The sequence below is a fragment of the Hetaerina americana genome, unplaced genomic scaffold, assembly GCF_022747635.1.
Source record: "Hetaerina americana unplaced genomic scaffold, ioHetAmer1.1.p SCAF_3, whole genome shotgun sequence".
Classification (NCBI taxonomy): domain Eukaryota; kingdom Metazoa; phylum Arthropoda; class Insecta; order Odonata; family Calopterygidae; genus Hetaerina; species Hetaerina americana.
This window is the reverse complement of record NW_027286874.1, coordinates 45,226,731-45,251,751: the sequence shown is the minus strand read 5'-3', so window position 1 is coordinate 45,251,751 and position 25,021 is coordinate 45,226,731. Positions and strand designations below refer to the sequence as shown.

At 36.2% G+C, this 25,021-nt stretch overlaps 1 protein-coding gene across 1 annotated transcript in view; it reads left to right on the top strand.

The window, feature by feature from the left end:
* The window catches only part of LOC139690019 (uncharacterized), a 290,228-nt gene that overhangs the window by 250,358 nt on the left and 14,849 nt on the right, over window positions 1–25,021 (top strand). The window contains exons 3-19 of the mRNA XM_071587198.1: window positions 685–905; window positions 948–1,817; window positions 10,322–10,448; window positions 11,882–12,148; window positions 13,137–13,375; window positions 14,991–15,107; window positions 15,202–15,423; window positions 17,302–17,464; window positions 17,664–18,006; window positions 18,352–18,517; window positions 18,899–20,554; window positions 22,155–22,481; window positions 22,569–22,785; window positions 22,944–23,142; window positions 23,265–23,415; window positions 24,506–24,631; window positions 24,783–24,979. Of these exons, the coding sequence (XP_071443299.1) occupies window positions 685–905; window positions 948–1,817; window positions 10,322–10,448; window positions 11,882–12,148; window positions 13,137–13,375; window positions 14,991–15,107; window positions 15,202–15,423; window positions 17,302–17,464; window positions 17,664–18,006; window positions 18,352–18,517; window positions 18,899–20,554; window positions 22,155–22,481; window positions 22,569–22,785; window positions 22,944–23,142; window positions 23,265–23,415; window positions 24,506–24,631; window positions 24,783–24,979 (5,608 nt within the window). The remainder of the gene's footprint in view (window positions 1–684; window positions 906–947; window positions 1,818–10,321; window positions 10,449–11,881; window positions 12,149–13,136; window positions 13,376–14,990; window positions 15,108–15,201; window positions 15,424–17,301; window positions 17,465–17,663; window positions 18,007–18,351; window positions 18,518–18,898; window positions 20,555–22,154; window positions 22,482–22,568; window positions 22,786–22,943; window positions 23,143–23,264; window positions 23,416–24,505; window positions 24,632–24,782; window positions 24,980–25,021) is intronic.

Here is a 25,021-nt window from a genome sequence, read left to right as displayed (position 1 = left end):
CCCGGCCAGGTATTTTTTGAAAGGGAAATTCAGGCAACGTGAAGCCTATTTAAACTGTTTGTGCAAAACATATTGAATGTAATTCATTATATCACCATTTGCACGTTGGTAATGATTTGTTTGTTTTTTTATGAACAATCCTATCCAATTTTTTAGAGACAGAGTGAAATTTACAATTATTTGAAATGTATGACTCATAATTAAGAATTTTTTTTCATGTCTTCCCTTCATATTGGTACGATAAATCACATTCAAGTGTGCAAATATTAGAAGTTATGAAAATGGTAATTTTTTAAATTTTACAATACGGAAAGCTTAATTGATTGTAATTAACTGTTTTGTTAACTTTATTTTGAAGCTTGAAGTTTTTGCTGTTAAGTAATGTATTTTTAAATCGTACTCTATCCTTGAAAAGGTATTAACTCTGCCAAACATTAGACTAAATGATTGACATTTTAATGTGTAACACGTTGAAGGATAATTTAGCTTTTCTCTATGTAATATGTGATCATTACGCCAAGTAGCTTGTTCAATTGCCATACCTTCACCTGCAATGTGAGCTTTTATTTCCAAAATATTTTTGGCAAAAATCCGAGAAAACAATGAAAACTAGTAAATTTTATTTGTGAAGGCCCACCGGTGCTGATCCCGTTTTATTTTGACCGCCTCCTTCTTCCCTCGTAGGCATGGAGCCTTTCGTCACTCGCATCGGCGATGTGACGATAGAGCGCGTGCTGCCGAAGCAGGAGAGGAAGGGTGCTGGCGAGGAGGGCTCCAAGGGGGTCGGCGAGAGAGAGGGCCCCGGAGGCGGCTCGGAGAACATGGACCTGGAGATCTTCCTGAAGCCGCACCCTGATCAGGCGGGTGTGGAGGAGGAGGAGGAAGATGAGGAGGAAGAAGAGGAGGAGGAGGAAGAGGAGGAGGACGACGACGATGACGAAGACGAGGACGACGAGGACGAGGAAGGGGAGGATGAGGACGAGGGGGAGGAGGGCGAGGAGGTGCGGATGGAGGATGAGGGGGCGGAGGGTGGCAGGGAAGGCGGGGTGGAGGGGGGCAAGGTGTGCGTGAAGAAGGAGCCGAAGGACGGGAGCGAGGGGGGCGAGGAGGGCGTTGATGGGGGCAAGGGGGAGGGCATGGGGGACGTGGGGGGAGTGGCGATGGAGGGCGGCGAGGGCGGGAGCGGTGGTACCGGCAAGGAGAGGGGAGGCGAGGAGCCGGGAGGGGGTGGTGTCGGTGGTGTTGACGGTAGTGGTGGAGGTGGTGGTGGTGCAGGGACTGGAGAGGATCCACGGGGTCCCAAAAAGAGGAACATTAGGAGGCCAAAGAGGAAGGCTAGTGGTGATGGGAGTGCAGACGGGACAAAGCGGAAGAAAATGAAGAAGAGGGCCAAGAAAAGTGCAGCAGGTGACGGGACCAGTGCAAAGGAAGGGAGTGGGGAAGTTGGTAATGGTGGAACATCCGGTACAGATGAGGGTAAGGACAGCAGTGGGGAGAATAAGACTACTATGGAACGAAAGCTTTCAAATATGAGGCGAAACATTCGTGAAGTGATGAATGAGAGCCAGCTGGACGAAGAGACTTTGGCAGCACAAAGGCAGGAACTGGAGAGGTTAAGAAGGGTTCAGGAACAGCAGAGGATAATTCGTGAGGTACAAAGGCAAATAATGCTCACTAACAAACAGAAACCCCGAGTCATATCTCTACTTCAGTCTGGCTCATCTGGACCTGGCACAACAAATTCACTGTTGAGGCAGGTTTTACCTAGTTCCTCAACAGTATCCGCTGGAGGTGCTGGGACTTCTGGATCTACACAGGTAATTTTTCTGTTTTCACTTAATTGTCATCTCTTCAGTCCTGAAATTCCATAGGAGTTGTTATGTTGTGTTTACATATTTGACTGCTATGCTTTTCTTAGGATTCTACCTCCACCTGAGAATAATTGGTACATGTAGATGCAGTGTTGATTTTTGATCTAAGATACTAGACTTATAGTTAACTGGCATTGGAATGGCCATGGAAGACTTAGTGCCCACCAATATATGTTCAAAAACTTTGAAATATCAATTTTGATTTTAGAAAAATTGCTTGTTAGAGGACTTATTGCACATTATATTTTAGGTGTTCTATAATGTTAGATCATTTTACATCAATAATGTACATTTACAGTTTTTGCTCTCTTGATTCAACTCTGGCATGTTCTTTCAAGAGCAGTAACCCTGGTTTCATGTATATTAATTTCTAAGTTTTATTACTTCATCTGGTTTCAAGCAAATGAACATCCCAATCACTTGTTATTTTCTCTCAACCATATTATCATAAATCAGATAACTCTGATTTGACCCACAATTTACATGAATATATGAATTTCATTTTCTCTTACTTATTTTCTTGCTTTTCTGTAATGAACTTAGAAGGACGTAGGCAACAAAACAAATTTCTGCCCCATCTCCATCCTTGCTCTACATATTATCAGGGGAATATCCACATTGGATTGGTGCCAACCCTCATTATACCGTGCATATTATTCTTTGGTAATCATAGGTCACTATATCCTTTTCTGAAACCATTATTACCATAAAAATTGACTGGTTTTGTGCTCTCTGTTATTTTTTATGATAACTCACATTGCTATCATTATTTTCAAAATTTTTAAACATACATTGCATCAATGGTAGTTATTCTTATATTCATGCATATTTCTGTTTTCCTGTGTGGTATAGAGAGAGTAGATTTCTTCTGGGATTCCCTTGGCCTCTTTCAGTTTCATAAATTAGCTATGAGGTTACTTGGTGACCATTCTGGATGTATTTCCTCCCTGTATATCATTCACTGCGTTATCATTCTGAAAATCAGTTTCTTACTGTTTTCCTTGTTGTCTGAAGCCTTCAATCTTCTGTCTTCCCTTCTTTCATACCATGAAGTTTCTCCTGATATTTTTCTCTCCTCTCCACATAGTGTTCCATGACAATAGAACACTTTAGATTTTACATGGCATTGCATTTGGAATGACATTCCTTGAAATTTTTTCCAGCAGTTAAGTTGACTGTTGTAAGTTTCACCTGTGGTCGGTTATTTTGTACTTCAATGCTAAAACTTTTCATACATTCCTCCCAGACTTTTCTTGCACGACGACTGGTTTTTGCTCATCTTAGTTCTCCCGTGTTCATATTCATTTCCTGAAAAGATAAACCTCCTTCTTGCATCATGTGTATGGGGTTTTCATTAAGAGTTTTTAAGGAATTCAATGCCTGATTTATTTCTGCTAAGAAAGATGGAAAAATTCAAATAGCATCTTTCAATCCATTTATGTCTTATTTGCCAGTGGAGTATCATTAGGAAAGTCAACCCATGCAGTGAAATTATGGCCATCATATTTTTGGGCCTCACAGTAAAAAGTTTGAGTACAATGCAGTTTTAATTCAGTCAGCCTGTACTTCTGTTTTCCATATGTATTCTTCTCAGGGGGAAGTTTGCAGTGGGTATTATTTGAAAATATGCCTTCAATATCAAGAGCATCTCTGTGAAAAAGTCATGCAATTAATAAGCATTTGAAATTATATCATCACCTATCAAAGGAGAAGAAATGTAGTGGGTGAAAAAATAAATTCTGCATTTCAAAAAAACCGAATTCTAAAAGTTTGAATTATGAAATTGTAGTATTTCATCTTTCAAAACTTCCCCATATCTTCATCATTTGATAATTCTCATTTTCTTCCGCATTATACATACTTTTCTCTAGAGCTGACTAAGCTGATTGGTTCTCCTGGTGTAAATCAACATAAAAATATAAAATTCATTTCATACATTCAGTGGAGATAATTCTACTAATGGTAATGCTGAGATTAACATGATGAAAGTTTTATTCTAAGGCTCTGAAAATTTCATTTCATATAATCTTCAACAGTCTTTCAATGCATTAGTCTATTTTGCAGACTTTCAAATACACTGGAAATTTTGAATTGGCATTCTGCTGAAATAAACCAGCTAATGAGCTCTTTCCAAGCTTGCATATGATGATAATCACTGAGGATAACAGTTTCCCTATTAAAGCATGACAGAAAAGCAAACAAGAAAAATTCTCTACTAGTCTGATGATTAAGAGGGCAAAATATCCCTAGTTAATCAATGAGCTTTATGTGCATGGCCTGATAATGTTCCCTTAACTTTACATTACTTTCTCTATTAACTTAGAATATCTCCATTTTCTCTTTTACACCTTTAATTTTTGTTATTTCTTTATATATGCGGTCTAGCACTGATTTGGCATTTTCATCTTCTAAGGCTTCACCTGACAGATCAAACTATATTCCAATTTTGTAATAATTTCCACTTGTCAGCATTTCTTAATAGTTTTGCATTTCTAAAGACGCATTGACACTACATTATTTCTGAATTTTTATCATTGTCAACATTCACACCAGGATGAAATTTCAGTCCTTTAAATTTTATTTTCCTCTAGAATGCAGTAAGTTATGAAAATTCTCTATTAGCAGTAATTATTTGCATCTTTTTTAATAATGACTCCAGAAAATGGATGTTTATAAATTAATGTTGATATATATTGAAGCATCTGCATTGCATATTATATGCCATATATTTACTCCATAGGGCTGCTTGGGATGAAATTTCAAGTGATTTCTCCGATCTTTTCTCTTAATTTGTCAAATTTTCTTACTGCCTCTCCTCAGTCTTCTTTGATAAACATATTCCAGTCTCCTATTGTTATTAACCTGTATTTTTTAATGTTAGTAGCCATTTCTCATAGTTCTTTCCAAATTCCACTCTACTTCTTCATGATAAGTTAAATAAACATGTAATATCGCACCAAGTTATGCTATTATTTTAGTTTCTGTCTGTGTAGCAGTAGAGACTAAATATTAATTAACTGCAACTTCTTTGGATGATAATGTACTGATTTCCCATTCCTTTCTGCAACATAGCATTGTAGCCACTCAAGTAACATTACCATGCCTTTAGTAATGGCTCTTGTAGTTATGTCTTTCATACCTAAAGAAGAATTACTTCTCTTGCCTTGTGTGATCGGAGGCATATTTTTTGGCAGTATCCTTTCATGAAGCCATGATATCTTACAGATTTGCATTAATAGATGTCTATTTTACCCAACATTTTTACACCATCCGAGTGTCACTGCCTGGCGTTCAAGCCAAACTGGCCTCTGTATCAATTTTAAAATCTCTTGTTTCCTGGAAGTGAAAACTTATATCAATTATTGTTATTTATTTGTTGTCATTTTAATGTATTTCTTAAATTTGGCAATTCAATCTACAGAACAGTTGCCAATTTCAATATTGTAGTACATATTTGTGATATAATATGCTTCCTTAAAGTTTTCATTGCTCTCATATTATAAAATTGAAATGCTATAGGAGTTATTGTTATTGCTGTGCAAGCTCTAAATGTTAGTGGTATCATGGTCATAGTCTTAGGTGACCGTCATAATTTTGGGTTACCATCATAACCTTAGGTGGCTGTTCATTATACTAAATTAAATACATTTAACACTTCTTTATGCACCTTATATCTTATTTGATGAAGATTTTTATTCATAGGAATATTTTTTCAGCGTACTCATCTCAGGACATGCTTGATTCAGTGAATGAACCTAATATTTATGGCATGAAACCCTGGATATGACTGTAACATATTAAGATAGTATAGCTTTGGTGGTGAATTAATTATGGCTTCTGAATTTAAAAATGCCTAATTCAGCAAATTTTTACTTTTAGTTTATATTCATTGAATCATTCATAATGTTTGGAGGCTACTTCACATGTAATTGTATAATTGATATAAATTGCATGTATTGAGATAAATATTGTATTAAGTATGTGCAAATAGCAAGAGAAGGCATGATAGTGACAATTTACCTAAATCACATATGAAGATGAGGAAACTGAATGAGGATGATTTAAAATGGAAAGTTCAACTGTGGTGAGGCTTCTTTTCCATTTCATTGATAATATCCAATCACTGTAAAATCTTAGTGCATACAGTTTTCAAATTTTGAATCATGATTCAATAAAAATTATTTGATTTTTGCTGTAAAAATTAAAATGTCAACTAAAGTATTGGTTAGGGCATAGTTTTTTTCATGCATCAGCACAAGTTTAAAGAGAAAGATAGTTTACTTGAAATATCTTGCCATCCGATGGTGTACAAGCAAGAAGGTGATGACTTCAGATCAAATTCAGTATTCAATGTGTATGGTATCAGTCTAATGTATTTTTTAAAATATCTGAAATATTGATGTAATCAGTGGGCATTGGAGTACTCTCAGGAACCCCATCCCAGAAAGTTGAGCTGGATTAGAAAAAATTATTTCAATAATTATTGATAAGAGCAACATTAAGAGACAAAGAAAAGTTTATGAATGTACGAGGGAGTGAATTGCAGGAATGTGTATTTGACTTCCAATGCCAGAGTGAATATTGCCTAGAAATCACTAGTGGCTAATTGCCCACACTTATTCAACGATTCTTCAGATTTGCAGTCACTGTACCGAGGGTGGTATGTTTTCTGTTTTTTCAATCTGGTACATGCTTGGCTTGGCATCAGTTAGATGGTTAGTCTCGGTTTTTACATCAATGTGACATCTTTGGCTGTATTTGGGTATATTTAAGCCCAAATAATTACTTTTTTTGGTTTCTATATTCAAGTATTTCATTCCCTTACTTTTCCCATGAAAGTAAGAAATGAAAATTTGGTAATTTGGTGGTAAAAAAAATTGGCAAAAGACATATGTAATGATGGAAATATCATTTTTAAAGAGAGAGAAATTCCATCATCATCTTCTAAAGGTGGAGCCTTGTTATTGCATCCGTTGGTCTCTCTCTATTGCCGCTCTTTTCAGTTCCTTATACGTTGCCACTACTATAGCAATTTTTATATCATCTATACATTTCTCTCTTGGCCTTCCTTATTCTTCTATTATTTCCACCTCCATTATATTTTCCAAGGAAGTTGTTATGCCTCAGAACATGCCCAACAAATTTAATTTTTCCTTTTCTCCATCACTTTTATTACATTCCTTTCCTCTATAATTTCTCTCAATACTTATCTGTTGCTTTTTTTGCCTGACCATCTGGTTCTTGTTATCCTTCTCCGAGTCTGCTTTTCCATTGCTTCCAACCGAGCCTTCTCCCTCTTTCCTAATGTCCAAGTTTCGCATCAAAATAATGGTGTACTCCAAATAAACGTTTTTACAAAGGATTTTCTACGTTCCAATTTTGTGTGTTTGTTTCCTAAAAGATTCTTTTTGTTGTTATATGCCTTCTTTGCCAAAGCTATCCTTCTTTTCACCGCAGAGGTGCATCTGTTGACCCTTGTAATTACACTCCCTAGGTAGCAGAACTCTTCTACTTGGCTCGTCCTTGATTCCCACATCATTAAATTTACAGGGAATTCTGCCCTATTCCTAGAAACTATCATAGCTTTGGTTTTCTTCACTTTTATTTTCAGTTTCCATTTTTTCAAAGCTGTGGAGAGAGATTTGAGCATTCTATTCATATCTTTGGCCGATTCTGCCAGGGTCACAATATCATCTGCAAATCTAATTCATTGTATCATCCATTTATTTCTATGCCATTTGTCTTATCCTTTATCTCTATAGCCTCTTCAATAAGTTAAATAGATATGGCAAAAGTGGATGTCCTTGTCTTACTCCTTTTCTAATCTTTGGGTCTGGTAGAGCTGAAATATAAGCTTGCTGTCTTTGTAGTTGAATCCTTTTCTCCTCATGGTTTCCAATATAAGATTCAAATCTACAGTATCAAAAGATTTTTCCAAATCAATGAAGGTAAAGAAAACTTTCCTGTTCAATTATAGCCTAATATCTAGGATCAGGCACAGTGCCAGGACAGCTTCTGTCGTTCCTTTACCTTCATGGAAGCCAAATTGATCTTCTCCAACATTTTCCTCCATTTTCTTTTTGATTCTGCTCCCTACTGTTTGTAAAAGAACCTTGGAAGCATGTGACAGAGTAGCAATTGTTCTCTAATTCATGCATTCAGTTGTCTTCCCTGTTTTTGGTATCATAATAGTTGTAACAAAGTTTTAAGGTACCTCTCCATTTTCATGACATTCATGCACTATTATAGAGTCTTTCTTTCATTTTATTTCCAAGGTTTTTTTAATATCTTAGCCAGTACATTATCCACACCCATTGATTTTCCAGCATTGAACTTTTGAAGGGCATGCACAAATTCCCTCTGTGTGATAGGGGGACGAATATTATTTCCACTTCTAGCTTTTACCTTCGCCATGGTATAGCTCCTCCATGTATTCATTCCATTGTTCACTCACTTGTTCATTATCTACTTAATAACAACCTTCCCTCATTGTTATTAATCTCTGTTGACCTTATATTGGTAGATGATGTAGAGCTTTGATTTGCCGATAGACCAGATCTTGTTTTCCTGCTTGGATATATTTTTCTACATATATCCTACACCCATAGTTTTTTCCACCTCTCCTTTTCTTCTATATATTTGTCTGTTATTTTAGTCTTTACCCTCTTGAATTCTTCCATATCCATCTTTGCTCTTTGCTAATTTCTCCTCTCAACTAGGTTTCAAATTTCTTCTGTCATCAAAGGTTTCTGAGCTTTAAGTTTCTTCCTACCTTGGACTTTATCTGCCACTTCTACTATACCCTGTTTAATTTTATTCCAATTTACTCTTTTTCCCATTTGTCAGCTATTACATTTGACTTCTCTTCGAACTCCCTCCTTATTTCTTCCTACTTCAATTTTCCCAGTCGCCATTTATTCTTAATTTCTCTTCGAATTTTCCTGAGCTTAAGGTTGCACTTTGCCATAGCTAATTTATAATCACTATTAACATCTGGACCTGGGTAACTGTGGCTGGATTTTATTTGATTCATTAACCAATACATAATGATGATGTAATCAATCTGATACCTTTTAATTTTTCCTGTTGCTTCCCAAGTGTACCATCTTCTTGACAGTACTTTAAACAATGTATTTATGATGACCATGTTGCGTTGTTTGCATAAATCAAGTTCACTCCTCTATCATTGATGTTCTAGACCAAATTTATTTGTGTTTTTAATATCATGACGAGATCCAACAACATTATCAAAATCTCCCATTATAATCATATTATCTATGTCTTTTGTCATCCTTATCAACTCATCAATATCCTCATTCCAACTTACAATCTCATCATATTCTGTATTTGATGTCAGTAACTATTTTAAAAAACTCCAATAAGTTCATTATCTAATTCCTGTGATCATAATGAATGTAATTGTTAAATTTTATGGCTAATTTTCAGCATTATTTATCATTACAGGGAGTGCATAACCCCCTCCCTCATGGGCATCCCTGAATTATTTATGCGTAAGGGATGGAATGAATGGTATTTTCACCTTTAAAAAATGTTTTGCCAGTATTTTTGATGCCTAACACAAGCTCATTTGTCGTATGAAGAAGCAATATATTGCTGTGTCTGATTTTTAAATGATAACAATCTATAGACATGGATAATATTTCCACATAGTAGCTCAAAAAATTTTATCTACTGATGTGAGGTGGAATTGTGTGCATGACATCATCCCTTTCCCTCAGTTGATAGTCCTAGGTGTATTTGTGTGACTTGATTTTACAATTTGTTTAAACTGCTTGGAATATAGTGAATTTTCAGAATATTTTTAATTAGCTTTATTTATTGTTGAATTAATTAATAACCACTATTATAAAATCTCAAATTATCTGTAATGGATAATTTATTATGTATTAATTTATCAAAATTTACAATTCCTTGCATGATTTTAGGGTTTGTTTTTAATTTGAATCGAAGCTAATCCATTTGCTGAGGAAAGATTTAAGGGAAGGGAGTAATCATAATTATTTTTTAGCATTAACTTTTCCGTTTTTGTTAATAATTTTCTAAGAAGAATGGTATGAGAGTTTACCCATTCTTACTATAAGCACAATTATTCACATTATGCCTTCTAAAATTTTCATTCCATGCATCTCCCATTACCTCTTGTAGACCCATATAACTTCACTCATTCTTTCATTATTGGTGTGCCAATAAGTTAATTTATAGCTTTCATCTTATAATTCACTATACATCTACATGCATCACAAAAAAATTCTGCATGGACATCTATATGTTTTTCATGGTGCTCATGTTCATTAAACTTTTGCCTAAACCAATGAACAGGATTGACATAGTTATTCATTTTCTTGCCTAATTTATAACTAATTATTATATTATCTGTAGCTGTTACTGTAATAGTAGTTGTGAATAATGCATGGAAATTATTTTTTTAGGTTCGAATCCCTTCAACTGTTTTAGTGAAACTAGCACAAGCAGCTAAATCTGGTCAAACTGGAAATAAAAAAGTTATAGAACTTCTTACACTAAAAAATTCTGGATCTGGAAGACCTTCAATAGCCGGTAAGTTATATTTGAATTTAAACTAACTTATTTAGTAAAGGAAGTGCCATAAATTTTAGCCTAAGGTAATTTTTTCGGCATTGGGCCGCCATAATTAGGGACTCAATGAACTTCTTGGTCTTCATCTCTGACTATTTATTCAATTCTAGAACCATCCATGCAAAAATGAAAGTAATGCGTGGGCAAGATATACTTTTGTGTGCTGAAATTTGTCATCTCTGTTGACAAAATTTTCTTGGATCCACTTTCATGTAAATGCTGGGTTTAGGAGAAAATTGTGTTTTCACTCCAATTTATATGTTTGAAAATGATTTTACAAGCATTGGAAATTTGAGTAACTCAATTTTTCAGGATAATTTGATGTTAGTTTGCCTTGTAATATGACAAAAGTTGTTAGCTTAAAAAATTGTCTGTTGCATTGGCATCTTGTAGCTAAGTGTTTTAATGAAACACAACAAAATTTAGAAATGACGTAATCTAAAATTTTCTTCTGGATAATATAAAATTGGGTGGAATGAAGGGAGGTGGAAAGTGTGCAGATTTGAAGAACAGTTTGATGTAGCTTTGTGTATTAGAGTGTGCCTTATTAGACAAAGATAAGAGATGTGGTGACGTTCAGTGTGTCCACCCAAAACCTACCTACCTTAAACAGTAGAATGCCAATAAATGATTTAAGGGATATTACATTCTCTTATATAAGGTAATGCTTTTTTGTTAGCTGTTTTGTGGTCAATCGGTTTGAGATTTAGATATTTATTTTTATCTTTTAAAACCAGCTGTTAGCAAGGTTTAGTATGAAGAGCTTTTTGCCTGAATCCCCCTACTTGATTTTGGATCTCAACCTTAAGTCACCTAAATGGTTCAGCTTCACTTGAGCATTTATCTTTTGTGACTTAACTATAGATTTAAATTGTTGAAATTGTTTTGATGAAAATTTTATCCAAAGTTGCCACTGTGTGGTTAGTAACAAATGGAAAAAATCTTAATGGTAGCTATGAAACCATGGCCAGCAATAAGCTGTACTAATCATAGTGTCAAAAAACCAAGTCCTACGTAGTAAACTGCAAAAGAGTATCTCCACATACTGGATAAATTAATTCTACCAGGAAATAATTTTGCTTTTGACTTGACTTATGACTTCTAATAAATGACTTTAGAGATGGGAATTGAATGAAGACCCTTACACTCTTGCTGGTGTAAGATGTAATATGGACTACAAAATAATATGCACAGTACATTCTGGTGACATGTAGCCATTCCGCTTCAGTCAGAGTTTAGATTTAACTCTTTCCTGAGGCATATGATGTCCTTGAACCTTATAAATGAATGATAAATATGCCCCTGAATATGAATCATCCTTCTATCTCACTGTGTACATAATAACTTTTGAGAGGCAACTTTGAACAATCTATTCTGAAAAATCAATTTACAAGTTGTACAACACCTTAAAGGGAGGCAATCAGTGACAAGGACGCTTGTAGCCACCCCACCGCTTTCTGCATCTGCGGCCTTTGCTAAGGCAAGGGCAGCTGCAGCCCAGGCAGCCCGAGAAAGGACTGAAAGGGCTTCAACAGGAGCTTCTGAATCAGAAGAGGACAGAGATGGAGAAGAGAGTGATTCGGATATGGCTGTCCATGGGGTTCCCTCAGGGGCATCATTGCCAGCTGGAGCAACCCTTGTCAAGTCAAAGCATAAAAAGGGTGAGGCTTGTTCTAAGCTACTTTATTCATAACTGGCCCCAACGAGGATTACTCTTTGTATGTATTGATATTGGGAGTGAAATATTTTGGGGAGATATTGCTTGCTAGGAAAGGTTTGGTTGGAAAGGGAAATTTGCAATTGGTAAAGATAAAAGTACCTTCAAATGAGCATTTTTGGCCTGTTTTGGAAAAACTCTCTTACTTAAGGATATATTTCTTGAATTTCTAAATCATTTCAAAGTAATAATTATTATACCCTGTATTAAGTGCACCAATTTTGGGGATACCCTTCAAAAAGTCTGAAACAAAATCTCTGAACTTGCCCTACTAAGTTAATGAGTGAAAGAATGAATTTGGTAAAAGTTATTCTTTGAAGCACTTAATGGATGATTTTGACCTCACAAATTCATTTAAAATTTTAAAGAATTAAGAATAACCATAAGTTTTGCCATTTGCCTTGTTGGAAGTAGGCTACTTTGCCCTAAATATTCCAACTCACCATAATTTTTGTTGTACACATCCACTTCTCTATTCCCATATTTCTACTTTGGATCCCTCCAAGTTGTTCATTTAAGTTTTAATCTTTTTTTAATTTGTTGCAAGCTGTAAATATTTATTTGGAATGTTAAGTGGTTTATTTCAGTTTACAATTGTGTATTTTCATTTGGTATTCTATTTACTTTCAGTAGACATATTTAGCATTTCAATTATTTTCAAGACTTGATGGCCTGTTTGCCAAAGTGGGACAATGTTCTTAAAATATCATTTTATGTTTCCAGTAAATATTTGCTGAGCGATTATTTCAAAATTTTGGTATTTTATTTTTTATTATTTTATTTGCAATTTTATTTGCTTCACGAATGCCTTTGTTTTTTTTTCTTCTCTTTTTTGTCTCTTGTCCTTGCCCCCTTAAAAAAAAACCTGCCCTGGGTAAATTACATCCTGCCTCACTGTGCATATGCGCCCCTTTGTGGCACCCTTCTTGAAGACGTAGTGACGATCAGCAGTAGCAGCAGTGAGGATGATGACTGCATTCTTCTGTCGGAGCCATCAGCAGGAGAGGAGTCAGAGGTGGAGGAGGATCCATCAAACTCTGGAATGCACACTAATGACCTGTATAACATCCCTGACGATCAAGGGCGGGTGCTTGTGAATGTGGGACATCCCCCAAATGAGCCAGATGTGTTCCTAGCCCCGCAGATTGGGAGAGTCATCAAACCTCATCAGGTATTGAAATTTTGATTGTCATTGTTCTTTCATTTGATTCTCAATGTAGTCTAGATTAAAGTCACAAATCCTGAAATGAATTAATGAAAATTTTCAGTGAAAGGAATAAAGGCAATGAGTAATGAAAGTCATTAAAACTTTATTGTTATAGCAGTTATATGCATGCATGTGACAAGCTCTATGGTTTATTAAATTCATACATTCAATGGATGTAGGCCAGTTCCCTTCCATGTGACAACTGTGGTTTTTTTAATTGTCTTCTAGTATCCAGAAGTTTACTTGGCATGTACTTAGTTGGAGGTTTTTAGATACATCACCCAAATTAACATCAAGTCAGTAATCAAGTACAATAACTATCACAAATATTCCCACATCGTTAAAGAAAACTTTTCTCTAATCTGTAGTTTGCTTTACTGAAGATTGGAAACTGATTTTTTATAGAATATAAATGCAACGTATTTGGCAGGGATCATTAAGTATCAGTGTTATAAAATCTAATTCTCATGCTCAAAAAATTTTTCAACCATAATAAATTAGTTCATAGGACAGAATTATTTCACATTGAACCATAGTTCATCCATTGTATGCATACAATCCATGTTCTACAGTGATAAATCTCTGACTCATGTATGTATTGATACATCTATGCGGTAATGCAGTTACCTATTGAAACAATACTTCTCGCATTTCCTGATTCCTCAAACCTGTCAATTCAAACCTCTAAACTTTCTTTCAGTATTACCTTAGTAGTGAACTTTTTATATCGGCATTGTTCCCAATTGATAAGGTAATTTATGTTTTGGAGTCTTTCTTGTTTATCATGAAACATTCTGTATGTTTTGCATCACACTTCCTGAATACTCTTGTTTCCTCACATTGTAAAACCTCTAGGCCTTTAAATGTGATGCATTAGAGAGGCCACCTTTAGGAAGATTATAAAATATGCATTGGTAGTTTTAGGGCACTTCTTAATAACGCATCTGCAACTCAAGTGGATGATAAATCAGGCCTCATTTATTTGTACACCTTAAAAAAGAAATTTCAGTGATAAATAATTAATAATATAAATGAACAACTATAAATTATTTTTGGCATATGACATTAAATGTGCATAAACAGAGTCCACCATTGTTATTAAAAATATATATTATCCTCTGTGTAAGTGATGCTGGGAAACTGAAAACAGATTCCATAATGACTATCTTATAGAAGTTAAAGAACAAGCCCAGGTCGTGCCTGCTTGAAGTTATTCTTCTTTGAATTAATGATGTGAAAACACACTGTATGTAGAAGTTTTTTGTTGATAATTTCTATCTAATTTAAATGTCATGCCAGTAGTGTGTAATATTTTTCATCTATTATGCATTGGTAAATATTGAAACCACATGTTTGAAAGTGAATGTTTCAGGTATTAATTGTGCAGTAATTTATAATTGGTATTTGCATGTCTAATTATATTTATGGAGCAAGCTTTTAAAGTTTTATGAACTTTTTCAATTTCCAATCGCCACACATTCATAGTTTATTTCACTCATGTTATTAAAATCTCAAATGAGACAAATTAACATTTAATTATTTGGATAATGATTTAAACTCATGTTTTTCTTTCTTGCAGATTGGTGGTGTTAGATTTTTGTTTGACAATGTTGTTGAGTCTTTAGATAGGTTCAGTACATCTACAGGTTTTGGTTGCATATTGGCCCATTCAATGGGTTTAGGAAAAACATTGCAGGTAATATCACATTTTCTTGTTCTAAAAAATGCCTTAAATTCTCTACTTATGCTGTAACCATTCTAAATAAAAATTGTTGTTTTGTTTTTTTTAGGTGGTTTCATTTTGTGATGTATTCCTTCGGCACACAAATGCAAGGACAGTTCTTTGTATTATGCCAATCAACACACTTCAGAACTGGGTGGCAGAGTTCAACATATGGCTTCCTAGTGATCCATATGCGACTCCACTAGCATCTCATGGGGAAGTTCGCCCAAGGAACTTTCCATTACATGTACTCAATGATTCCCATAAATCCCTGGGAGCCCGTTCAAAGGTAAGCATGCCAAGGAATTTGGTAACGGTAAAGGAAGTGTGGTGGGGTGCGTATTGCTGTTCAAGCGAACTCTCCATTGCGTTGTGTTACAAGGTCAAAAAATAACACAAACACAGAGAACCACACAAATGAAACACACATTCAAAATTTTCAGTGGCACAACCATCTTTCTCAAGGGAAAGAAGATGGAAATTTTTTGTTTGTGTAATTAAATCTGTTTGGAAAAGTACTAAGTTAATGCAGTAAAAATTATAAAATTTTTTTGTAAAATATCAAATTACAGTGGAAATAACGTTTTCTGCAAATTTAAGCCCTAAAGATTGGAAATACAAGGTTATTAGAAAACTTTTCCTAATGGAATAGAAATAAATGACCTTCCTCAGTGAAACTTTTTTATTTTTCAATGTAGTGTCCTTGTACACTAATGCATTTGGTCCAGTGATGTTCCAATGTCTTGATCCCATCTCGAAAATTAGAATCCTTCAGGCCTGCAAAATACCTTTCTACTTCAGCTGTTAGTTCTTTGTTAGGAGAATCTCTGTCCACAGAGAAAAATTTTAGCCTGGGGAAGAGATGGCAATCTGATGGAGCCAAATCAGGCCTATGAGGTGGGAGTGGCAACAATTCGTATATTAGGTCATGTGTTTTTGCCATGCCAATGACACTTGTGTGTGGGCGTGTATTGTCTTGATGATAGAGGACTTCCTGCCTTTCCAAACCTGGTTTCTTTTTGTGTATATTTTGCTGCAGTTGGTCGCAGAGGTTAGCGTAGTATTGTTCCATAATTGCTTGACCTGCAGGAAGATAATCTATGAGCAGAATCCTTTTTGCATCTCATAAAACTGAAGCCATCACCTTCCCCACCGACCGCATTGCATTTGCCTTCTGTGATGGTGGTGAAGTAACATGTTTCCATAGCTTTAACTACTGATCTTTCTCTGGGTTTCATCTGGGTCGCCAACCGGTGCAGAAAATCTTTGGTGGTTGCTCATGGGTTAAACATGGTTTGGAAATTTCTATTCTGATGCATTTTTGATCCTTCGTCAAAATACGTGATACTCATCTAGCTGATAATTTTCTCATATCCAATTCCACTGTTAAAATGTGATATACCCATGCAAATGACATCTGTACAGCTTCAGCGATTTCTTGCGATTTCAGTCGGCGACCCTCCATGACCATTTCATGCACTTTTGCTATAATTTGTGGGGTAGTAGCACATAAGAGCCAACTACTTTGCGGATCATCATCTAAGCTGTCCCGACCAAACTTGAAATCGTTTTTCCCCTTGGCAACAGTTGAATATGAAGGAGCAGAGTCCCCCAGAGTGTTCTGAGAGTTGACATGAATTTTCTTAGCTTTCACACCTTGCTTTACAAAGTATTTAATCAGTGATCGAATCGCAATGTTTTCAGTCTTTACAGCTAACTACACAGGAAAAACAACAGAGAGGACAGATCTCTTTCCAGAGCACTGATGCTTTATGTCGTTACCCTTAAAGGATTATCTATTTCTACAGAGGAAACTTGTTATGCTAGCACTGACATACAATGCAAATGATAACTCAAACATTAACACTCAATAAATCTTTCCTGCTGATTTTAAGCTAGGGTGTTAATTGTGGTACAGATATCTCAACCATGTGGCATTTTTGAATATCCATGGCATTAGCTGCTTATAAGCATGGATCATGGTAGGCAATTAAAACTGTGTAAAATGTTTTAGTGTATAATTTGGAGTGGTAAAAGAGAACAAAGATATTTTGGAACTCCTTATTTGTGTATACTTTGTCATCACGGACTAATTGTTTTTACTTCCTACCTAAAAGCGATTGTGCTTTATTTATCGAGTACATATGAATAAATTTTGTCCCTGCAGGTTATTAAGGACTGGAATAAGGATGGTGGAGTTCTGCTCATTGGCTATGAACTGTATAGGCAGCTGAGTCTTCGGAGATCTCACCCCAAAAAGAAAAAACGGAAGCGCCCATCAGAAGTCATTGATATAGAAGAGGATGATCGCAACAAAGCTCTCCTTGATGGTAAACTGTTACTGATGAAATAGTTTTTGTATTTTCTAAAAGATGTGAAGTAATTATGCGAAGTAAAATGTAATACTTTGGATGAATTAATGTTAATAATAACAATATCTTTGCCATTAATAATAATCTATGTACAATGGTACTTTTTTATGATACCTTGTTTCTTTCATTTAATGTTAACTTAATTTGTGTTCTTTAGCTATGCACGCTGCATTGGTGCGCCCTGGTCCAGATTTAGTGATATGTGATGAAGGTCATCGTATTAAAAACAGTCATGCATCTATCTCACAAGCTCTCAAAAACATTCGTAGTAAGCGACGTGTAGTTTTAACTGGCTATCCTCTGCAAAACAACTTGCTAGAATACTGGTGTATGGTGGACTTTGTTCGACCCAATTATCTTGGGACCAAGACCGAATTCTGTAATATGTTTGAGCGGCCCATTCAAAATGGCCAGTGCATAGACAGTACACCTCAGGATATACGGCTTATGAGGTACAGAGCGCATGTACTCCATTCTCTTTTAGAAGGATTTGTACAAAGGTGAGAAATCTTATTTAATTTTTATCTATCATAAACTTACTTATCATCATGTTATTTTTTTTGAGAAAATATATTAACATTGCCATAGGCATGCCCCTAAAGCTGTTTACTGTCATACTATTTCTGAAATTTTTTGTTAGCTACTTGTGGAAAAATCTTGCTTGTTAATGGTCACCATAATTTTTATTAATGAATTTTAATTGGATTTACCAAATAGTCATTGTTCCTTTTTTTTGAAGGTTGTTTGTCTAGTTTAGTATTTCATTCATGGAGATGGACGTGAAAATTTTATCACCTTTTCTTATTTTTTCAAAATTTTATGGATTTTGTAACTTTTTATTAAAGGCGGAGCCACTCTGTTTTGCAAGTTTCACTTCCACAGAAAGAGGAGTATGTCCTTCTGCTGCGAATGACTAAGTTTCAACGACAGCTCTATGACACTTTCATGAATGAAGTTGTTCGCACAAAAGCTGTGCCAAATCCTCTCAAAGCATTTGCTGTTTGCTGTAAGGTGAGGAAAAATGATTCTTGATGCATTGAATTCTCTTGAAAGATACATTTTTTCTACTAAAATTTTATCCTTCTGAAAGATCTTAGATTAACCTTGTATAGATTTTTCTTTTGTGTGCACAACAGTGAATACAAAATTCATTCACCAACATTTGTTTTATTTTTTATATCACTGCAATTCAACTGTACATTTGAAGCATTTTTCATCTTTTTGCATTTTCCTTCTGTTTGGATCGCTTTAAAATGTTAATATTGGTAGTTCAGAAAAATGTTATCTGCTTTAGGTCTTATTATTCTTCTAACACCCATTTTGCAGTTAAACATAATTTATTTCACCAGAATATTTTCAAATGATACCTAAATTGAAATTTAATTTTCACAGATTTGGAACCATCCCGATGTGCTATATTATTTTTTGAAAAAGAAGAGTGGTGAGGACTGTGACTTGGATCTTGAAGATGCTCCAGAGGGGTCAGCAGCTGCTGCATCAGCAGCTACAGCCCCTAAGGGGAGAGGTAGGGGCAAGAAGGACCCGCATCATGGCCCTGGGAAGCCAGCTGCATCAGTATACCCAACCACTCCAATCGACCCTCATTATCCAGCCCATAGTGCACCTGGGAATCATCACCTTCATCCATACTCTCACCACCATCCTCACCACCACGATAACTTGGCACCCCCATCCCACCACCAACACCCTCCTCCCCCACATCACATGAGTGGGACAATGAATGGCCCCCATCACCATCAACATCTCCAATCCCATCACAACCATCATTCTCACCACCAGCCTCCCCCACCTCCTCCCATGTACTCCCAAAATCCATATAATCATTATGGTGATATGAATTCCTGCTATAGTTCTGATCCATATTGTCAAAATGGGAGTCAAGGTACAAGTTCATATGGAAATGGGAGCCAGTCAACATATTCTCACAGCCCCTATGGAACCCAAAGTGGTTATGGGAGTACTCCAGCTCCTGGACCAAATTCTTCCTCTGGTGGTTTTAGCCAGTCTCCTTATCAGTGTCCAGATCCTTCTGCATCCAATCAAGGAGGCTATTATCCAAATTCTAGTGACCCGTCTCCTTATGGGGATGGAACTTCATCATATTATTCAAATGGTGGTGCTCCAAGCAGCACCCCCAACTCCTACTGTTCAAATAATAGTGGTCAAAGTCCTTACTGGCAGCAGCAGAACTCAAACGGTGGGAGTGGAGGTGGTGGTAGTAGTACAGGGGCAGGAAGTGGTACTTCCTCGGGATATGCAACACCTGGAGGCTATGGGGACCCAGGAGCTTCGCCATATTGCCCCACTCCGAGTGGCGGGCCACCATCATACTATTCCAATCACAGCAATCAGTCTTATTGTACGGACATAAGTGAAATGCCTCCTGCGTCACAAATGTCAAATGATTCTGGCTATGTTGGCATGCCTGGAAATGCAAGTGGTAGTGGGGAGAGGATGTATGGTGACAGTGCAGCAGGGACAATGTCTGGTTATGATCAAAGCGGTGGCATGGATGTTACGGCGAGTGGGAACAGTGGGGGCTATGGAGGGGGCTTGGGCTCCACGGGGACCCAAGGAGGGGGACAACAGCAGCAACAGGGGTATGTTGGTGGTGGTGCGATGCAAAGTGATCCATATGGGAGGCCTCCCGAAGCTTCATCTGAGACAATGGATCCTTATGGGAGTAATGCGAGGAGAATGGGTCCACCAGGGCAAGGACCTGGGGATAACAATCCTGGCAGCATGGGCCCTCCTTCCGTGGACCCAGCAGCACCATCGACAACGACGTGCGACTCAGGGGATGGTGAGCAGCATGGACCTGCACAGTCATCATGTGACAACTCCTCATCACCAATGGGAGGTTGTGAACCAACTTCCAGTGTTCCGACACCAGCAGCTGCAGACTCAGCAGTTCCCACACCAGGACCTCCACCAACTCCAGGCACAGCGCCCCCCACCCCTTGTGAGCCATCATCGACGGTTGCTTCACCCAGGGCTGCTCCAGGAGGGGATCTTTCATCCTCTCATGTACGTATATCGTTTAATTCTGTGCAGCTACTAGATTGGGAAGTTGAATAATTTTAAGGGTTCAAAAAAATGGCAGGAATTTTAATGCATTTTTGATGGATTTTCATCTCAATAATTCCCTTATCATTGGTGCTTTCATAACAGGGTTGTGAAAACTGTGTTTGAAAAAAAAGTTGCTGTAAGACTGTCTGTCTGAGAAAGTGGGATGGTGTGTATTTTATGCACTGCAACATTTTTCTTTCTTATACATTTTTTCATAATAACCATGTTCATTAATACTGGATTGAATATGTCCTGAATAAGTGTATATTCCTTCATATTAGTTTTTTTTACATCATTTTAAAATTAAGAAAAGAAATTTTTCAAGTTAACATATTAAGGTAACACATTATATGTGTAATAAATAGTTTTCTTATGCTTAAAAAGAGCTTATCCATTATTTTATGGCTTATCAAGATTTTTTTTGGTGCTGCTGTATCACCAAAATTTTGTTTCACATTTTTCATAATTTGGAATTCTCTTCTGTGCATGATAACTAGGTACTTAACAAAATCTCTTGATAGTATATAAATAAAGATTAAATACAGAAAGTCTTCATGATCATTTATTGCCGGAAATATGTTTTTTTTATGGTTATGATTCTCTGATTAATTTAAAAGGGTGGTCGGAAAAGTTTCTGCCCTTGCCCATAGATGGCATCACTACTTGTATGCTTTTTTTTCTTTCATGTTAGCACAACTTTTATAGTAGCCGTGTGAAATTACAAGCCATTCCATTCATTAGTTCTCTCTCTCTGTAGGCAGTCATTTGAATATTCAGTTGTTCCCGCCTCAACTTAGTGGTAATTCATGTTAATTAAATGAAGAATACAATGTATCTTTCCACTGTCCACTTCCAAGGACAGCGGAAAGATACATTGTATTCTTCATTTAATTAGTCATTTGAATCTTTTGCAGTGCATGTGTTGTGGAAAAAATCGAGTAATGTGAATTAATAAAATTCTTCATCTGAGGTTTAATACTAACCAAAATCCATTTGAGAATTGTAAATTTGTATGTCAACTCCTCTCCTAATAAAGCAAAAACGTAGACGGATGACACTTTCCAAACAGAGTTTGTTGAACTTTTAAAAAAAATAGAGTGACATTTTGTATCAATGAGTTTACTTTACTACTCTTTTCACAATGCATATTAATGCATAGATTAATATACTAATATAGTTTTTTTCTTAAGGATAGTCATATTTAGGGTAGAAAATGTGGTATCAGAGGGTCTAAGGTCCAAACCGAGGTGATTCCTCTGGGCGCTCCAATGAGATTTTCCTTGAAACAATTCCTGGAAAAGTTTTGGAGGTAGAGGGAACTGAACTGTTCCCATAACCCTAAGTATATGAATTTCACTTTCTGAAGGGTATAGTATTAGTTGAACTCAAACCTAACCACCTAAGAATAATCCATCATCCATCCATCAAACCTGATGTTAGGTTGAAGATTGTTGTTTTTGAATGGGATAGGTTTGGCATGTTCCATATGAGCTTGCTGCTAGCATCATACTTTCAATAATGCAATATTAAAACTAAATAATAGTTCTCCATCCAACAGCAACACCCTGACAATGCCTCTTCGCCTGGCAACTCGAATCCTGGAGGAGGATCTGATGGAAGCAATGGAGCCCCTTTGCGTGCACCTGTAGCAGATGTCGGGAGTACCATTCCTTCCTCTACAAACACGGCATCTCCTGGCGATGGCCCTTCCTCTAGTGTTCCATCTCCCAAGACTGAGCCTTCGACTCCTGGTGCACCTGGTACCAAAGTAACAGTCGCCAATGGTGCAGGCACCACTGCTGACTCCATTAAGACAGAGGTGAAAACTGAAGGAATGGTCAGGGCTCTAGGAATGAAAGATGAACCAAGCATTCCATATGATTGGGTAAGTGATATATCATTACCAGCATGCAGAATCATTTGTTCAGGATTCCAAATTTTAATCAAAAAGTTTACCTTGATATTTTTCCAGGCCACTGAATTACTTAAGGGATACATTCCTGGCTCAATAGAAAATTCTGCTAAAATGGAAGTTTTCTTTTGTATTCTGGAAGAGTCCATGGCTCTTGGGGACAGGATGCTTGTGTTCAGTCAGTCACTTTTTACATTAAATCTCATAGAAGATTTCCTTCAGCGGAGTAATTTACCAGGAAAGCGAGAGAAGTGGGCTCGCAATTGGAACTACTACAGTGAGTGTTCTGTTTCCATTTGTTTTTCTTGATCTTTAGTTGTTTCTTCAGTCATAGTTGAGTTGGAAGAAAAAAGTATTTTCAGGCATAAATGGTTTTTACGTTTCAGTAGAACTCTTAATAAAGTGTCCTAAGTAATCTTTCATTTCTTTTGCCAGGATTGGATGGAAGCACGACTGCTCTTGAGCGGGAGAAGCTAATAAATGAGTACAACTCAAATCCAAATATCCACCTGTTCCTGGTGTCCACTAGGGCTGGTTCCTTGGGCATTAATCTGGTGGGCGCCAATCGTGTTGTGGTGTTTGATGCATCTTGGAATCCTTGTCATGACACTCAGGCAGTTTGCCGTGTATATAGGTATGCATCACTAGCTTATGGGGCTCTGTGAGTCCCCAGGGTAATGATTCAGTTTCATTTTATTGATTGTCCTATCCATATATGTATATAAAATTTCATGGGTATTATTATTTTTTTTTTAGGTATGGCCAGAAAAAGCCATGTTTTGTATATAGGTTAGTCATGGATAACTGCTTAGAGAAGAAGATCTATGATCGTCAGATAAATAAGCAAGGAATGGCTGACCGAGTGGTTGATGAGCTTAATCCTGATGCCCATCTTTCCATTAAAGAGGTAAAATTGTTTGTGGAATATTTTATTGTAGGATGTCTGGAATAAAGTTTTAGCCTGAAGAACCATGCATTTAGGCAACCGTTTAATTTCATGAACATATGTATAAATAATCAACGAACTTTTTAAGTCTGACATGTTCAGTTCAATATATTGTGAGAATTTTGTATGACATTACAAATATTATTTGAATGTTAAAAATGTTGACTGTATTTCTTGGAGCCTATTTGCAGAACTTCTATTTTTCCCTTGAATTATCTCCTGACTGTATTCTGTAATTTGGTGACTTTTACTCTTTCTCCAAACCATAATGGAGAAAATGGATGCTTTTTGAGTTCATGATTGATTTAATGAACAAAATGTAATCCAATGAAATTCATTTTTTCTTTCTGCATTTGGTAGTTCTGGTAAAAATGAAAGTGTGTTGAATGTTCCAAGAGTGTTTCTTTTTTGGTCTTGTATCAATATTGTATGTGATCTGTAACTTTTTACATTTTGTTGGTTGTCATTTAATTTGCAAAGCATTGTTGTTTACCTTAAAAATCGCATAAATTAAATGATACATGGAGTTTTCTAAAAATACCAGCAGGCTAATCATAAGTATGCAGTTATGTGATGAGAGCTGTTGTAATAAGTCTTCTTAACATTATATGCGTACACTGTGTACAACAAGAGTAAATTGTTTATCATATAAGAGACATTAACTAGTAAAATGTTTACTAGCTTTTATTATTCCTTCTTCTTACCTGATTCAACAGTCCCCAGTTTTGTGTGCCTGTTTGGTATAAGAGAAAAATTTGTTGTTCTTAGCTACATTTGAGATACATTGCAAATATGTGCATGCTTATCTCTTCCTGTCTGATGTTACCCAGTAGATCCTTCCATCTCAGAATTTTTCACTGTTAAAAAGAGAACTGTACTCTTGAGTTAATTTTTGTCCTATCTTACTTTAGATCTTTCAATTAAACCAACTCCTTAAGGACTGTTACGGTTATAAATAACCCATGGTCAATTTTATTGACATTTGTCAGTGTATCACTTCCCATTGATATTTATTCTTGTCAGGAATTAATATTTTTCATTATGTCCTTAGGTGAGCAACTTGTTATGGGATGATGAGGGAGACTCTGATGTTAAAGATTTTAGTAAAGATAAAGACAAATATGTTGATGTGGTTCTGAAGAAAATGTTGGATAAACATAGTAGTAGGCTCTCCAAGGTAAATAATTTTTTATTTTGTGTTTAAATCAAATAAAATGTGTACAAGTGCTCATATGAGCATATGTCAATGCATCATCATCTAAGATTAGTTCATGATGAAATTTTAAAATTGAATAATTAATTTATAATATTCATATTTGTCTAACTAGGAACCATTTCAACATGAATCTCTTCTAATTGATCGGAAAGACAAAAAACTTTCACAAGCGGAAAAGCGCTTAGCCAAGCGAAGTTATGAATTAGAAAAGCAAGCTTCAATCAACTACAATCGACCTATGTATGGAACATATTATCCCAACTCCCAAGGTGGACCTGGGAATAACCCATCCTCTGGACTGCAGATCAGGTATGTTAGCCATGTTTTTTAGATATATGTGAGCAGTGTATA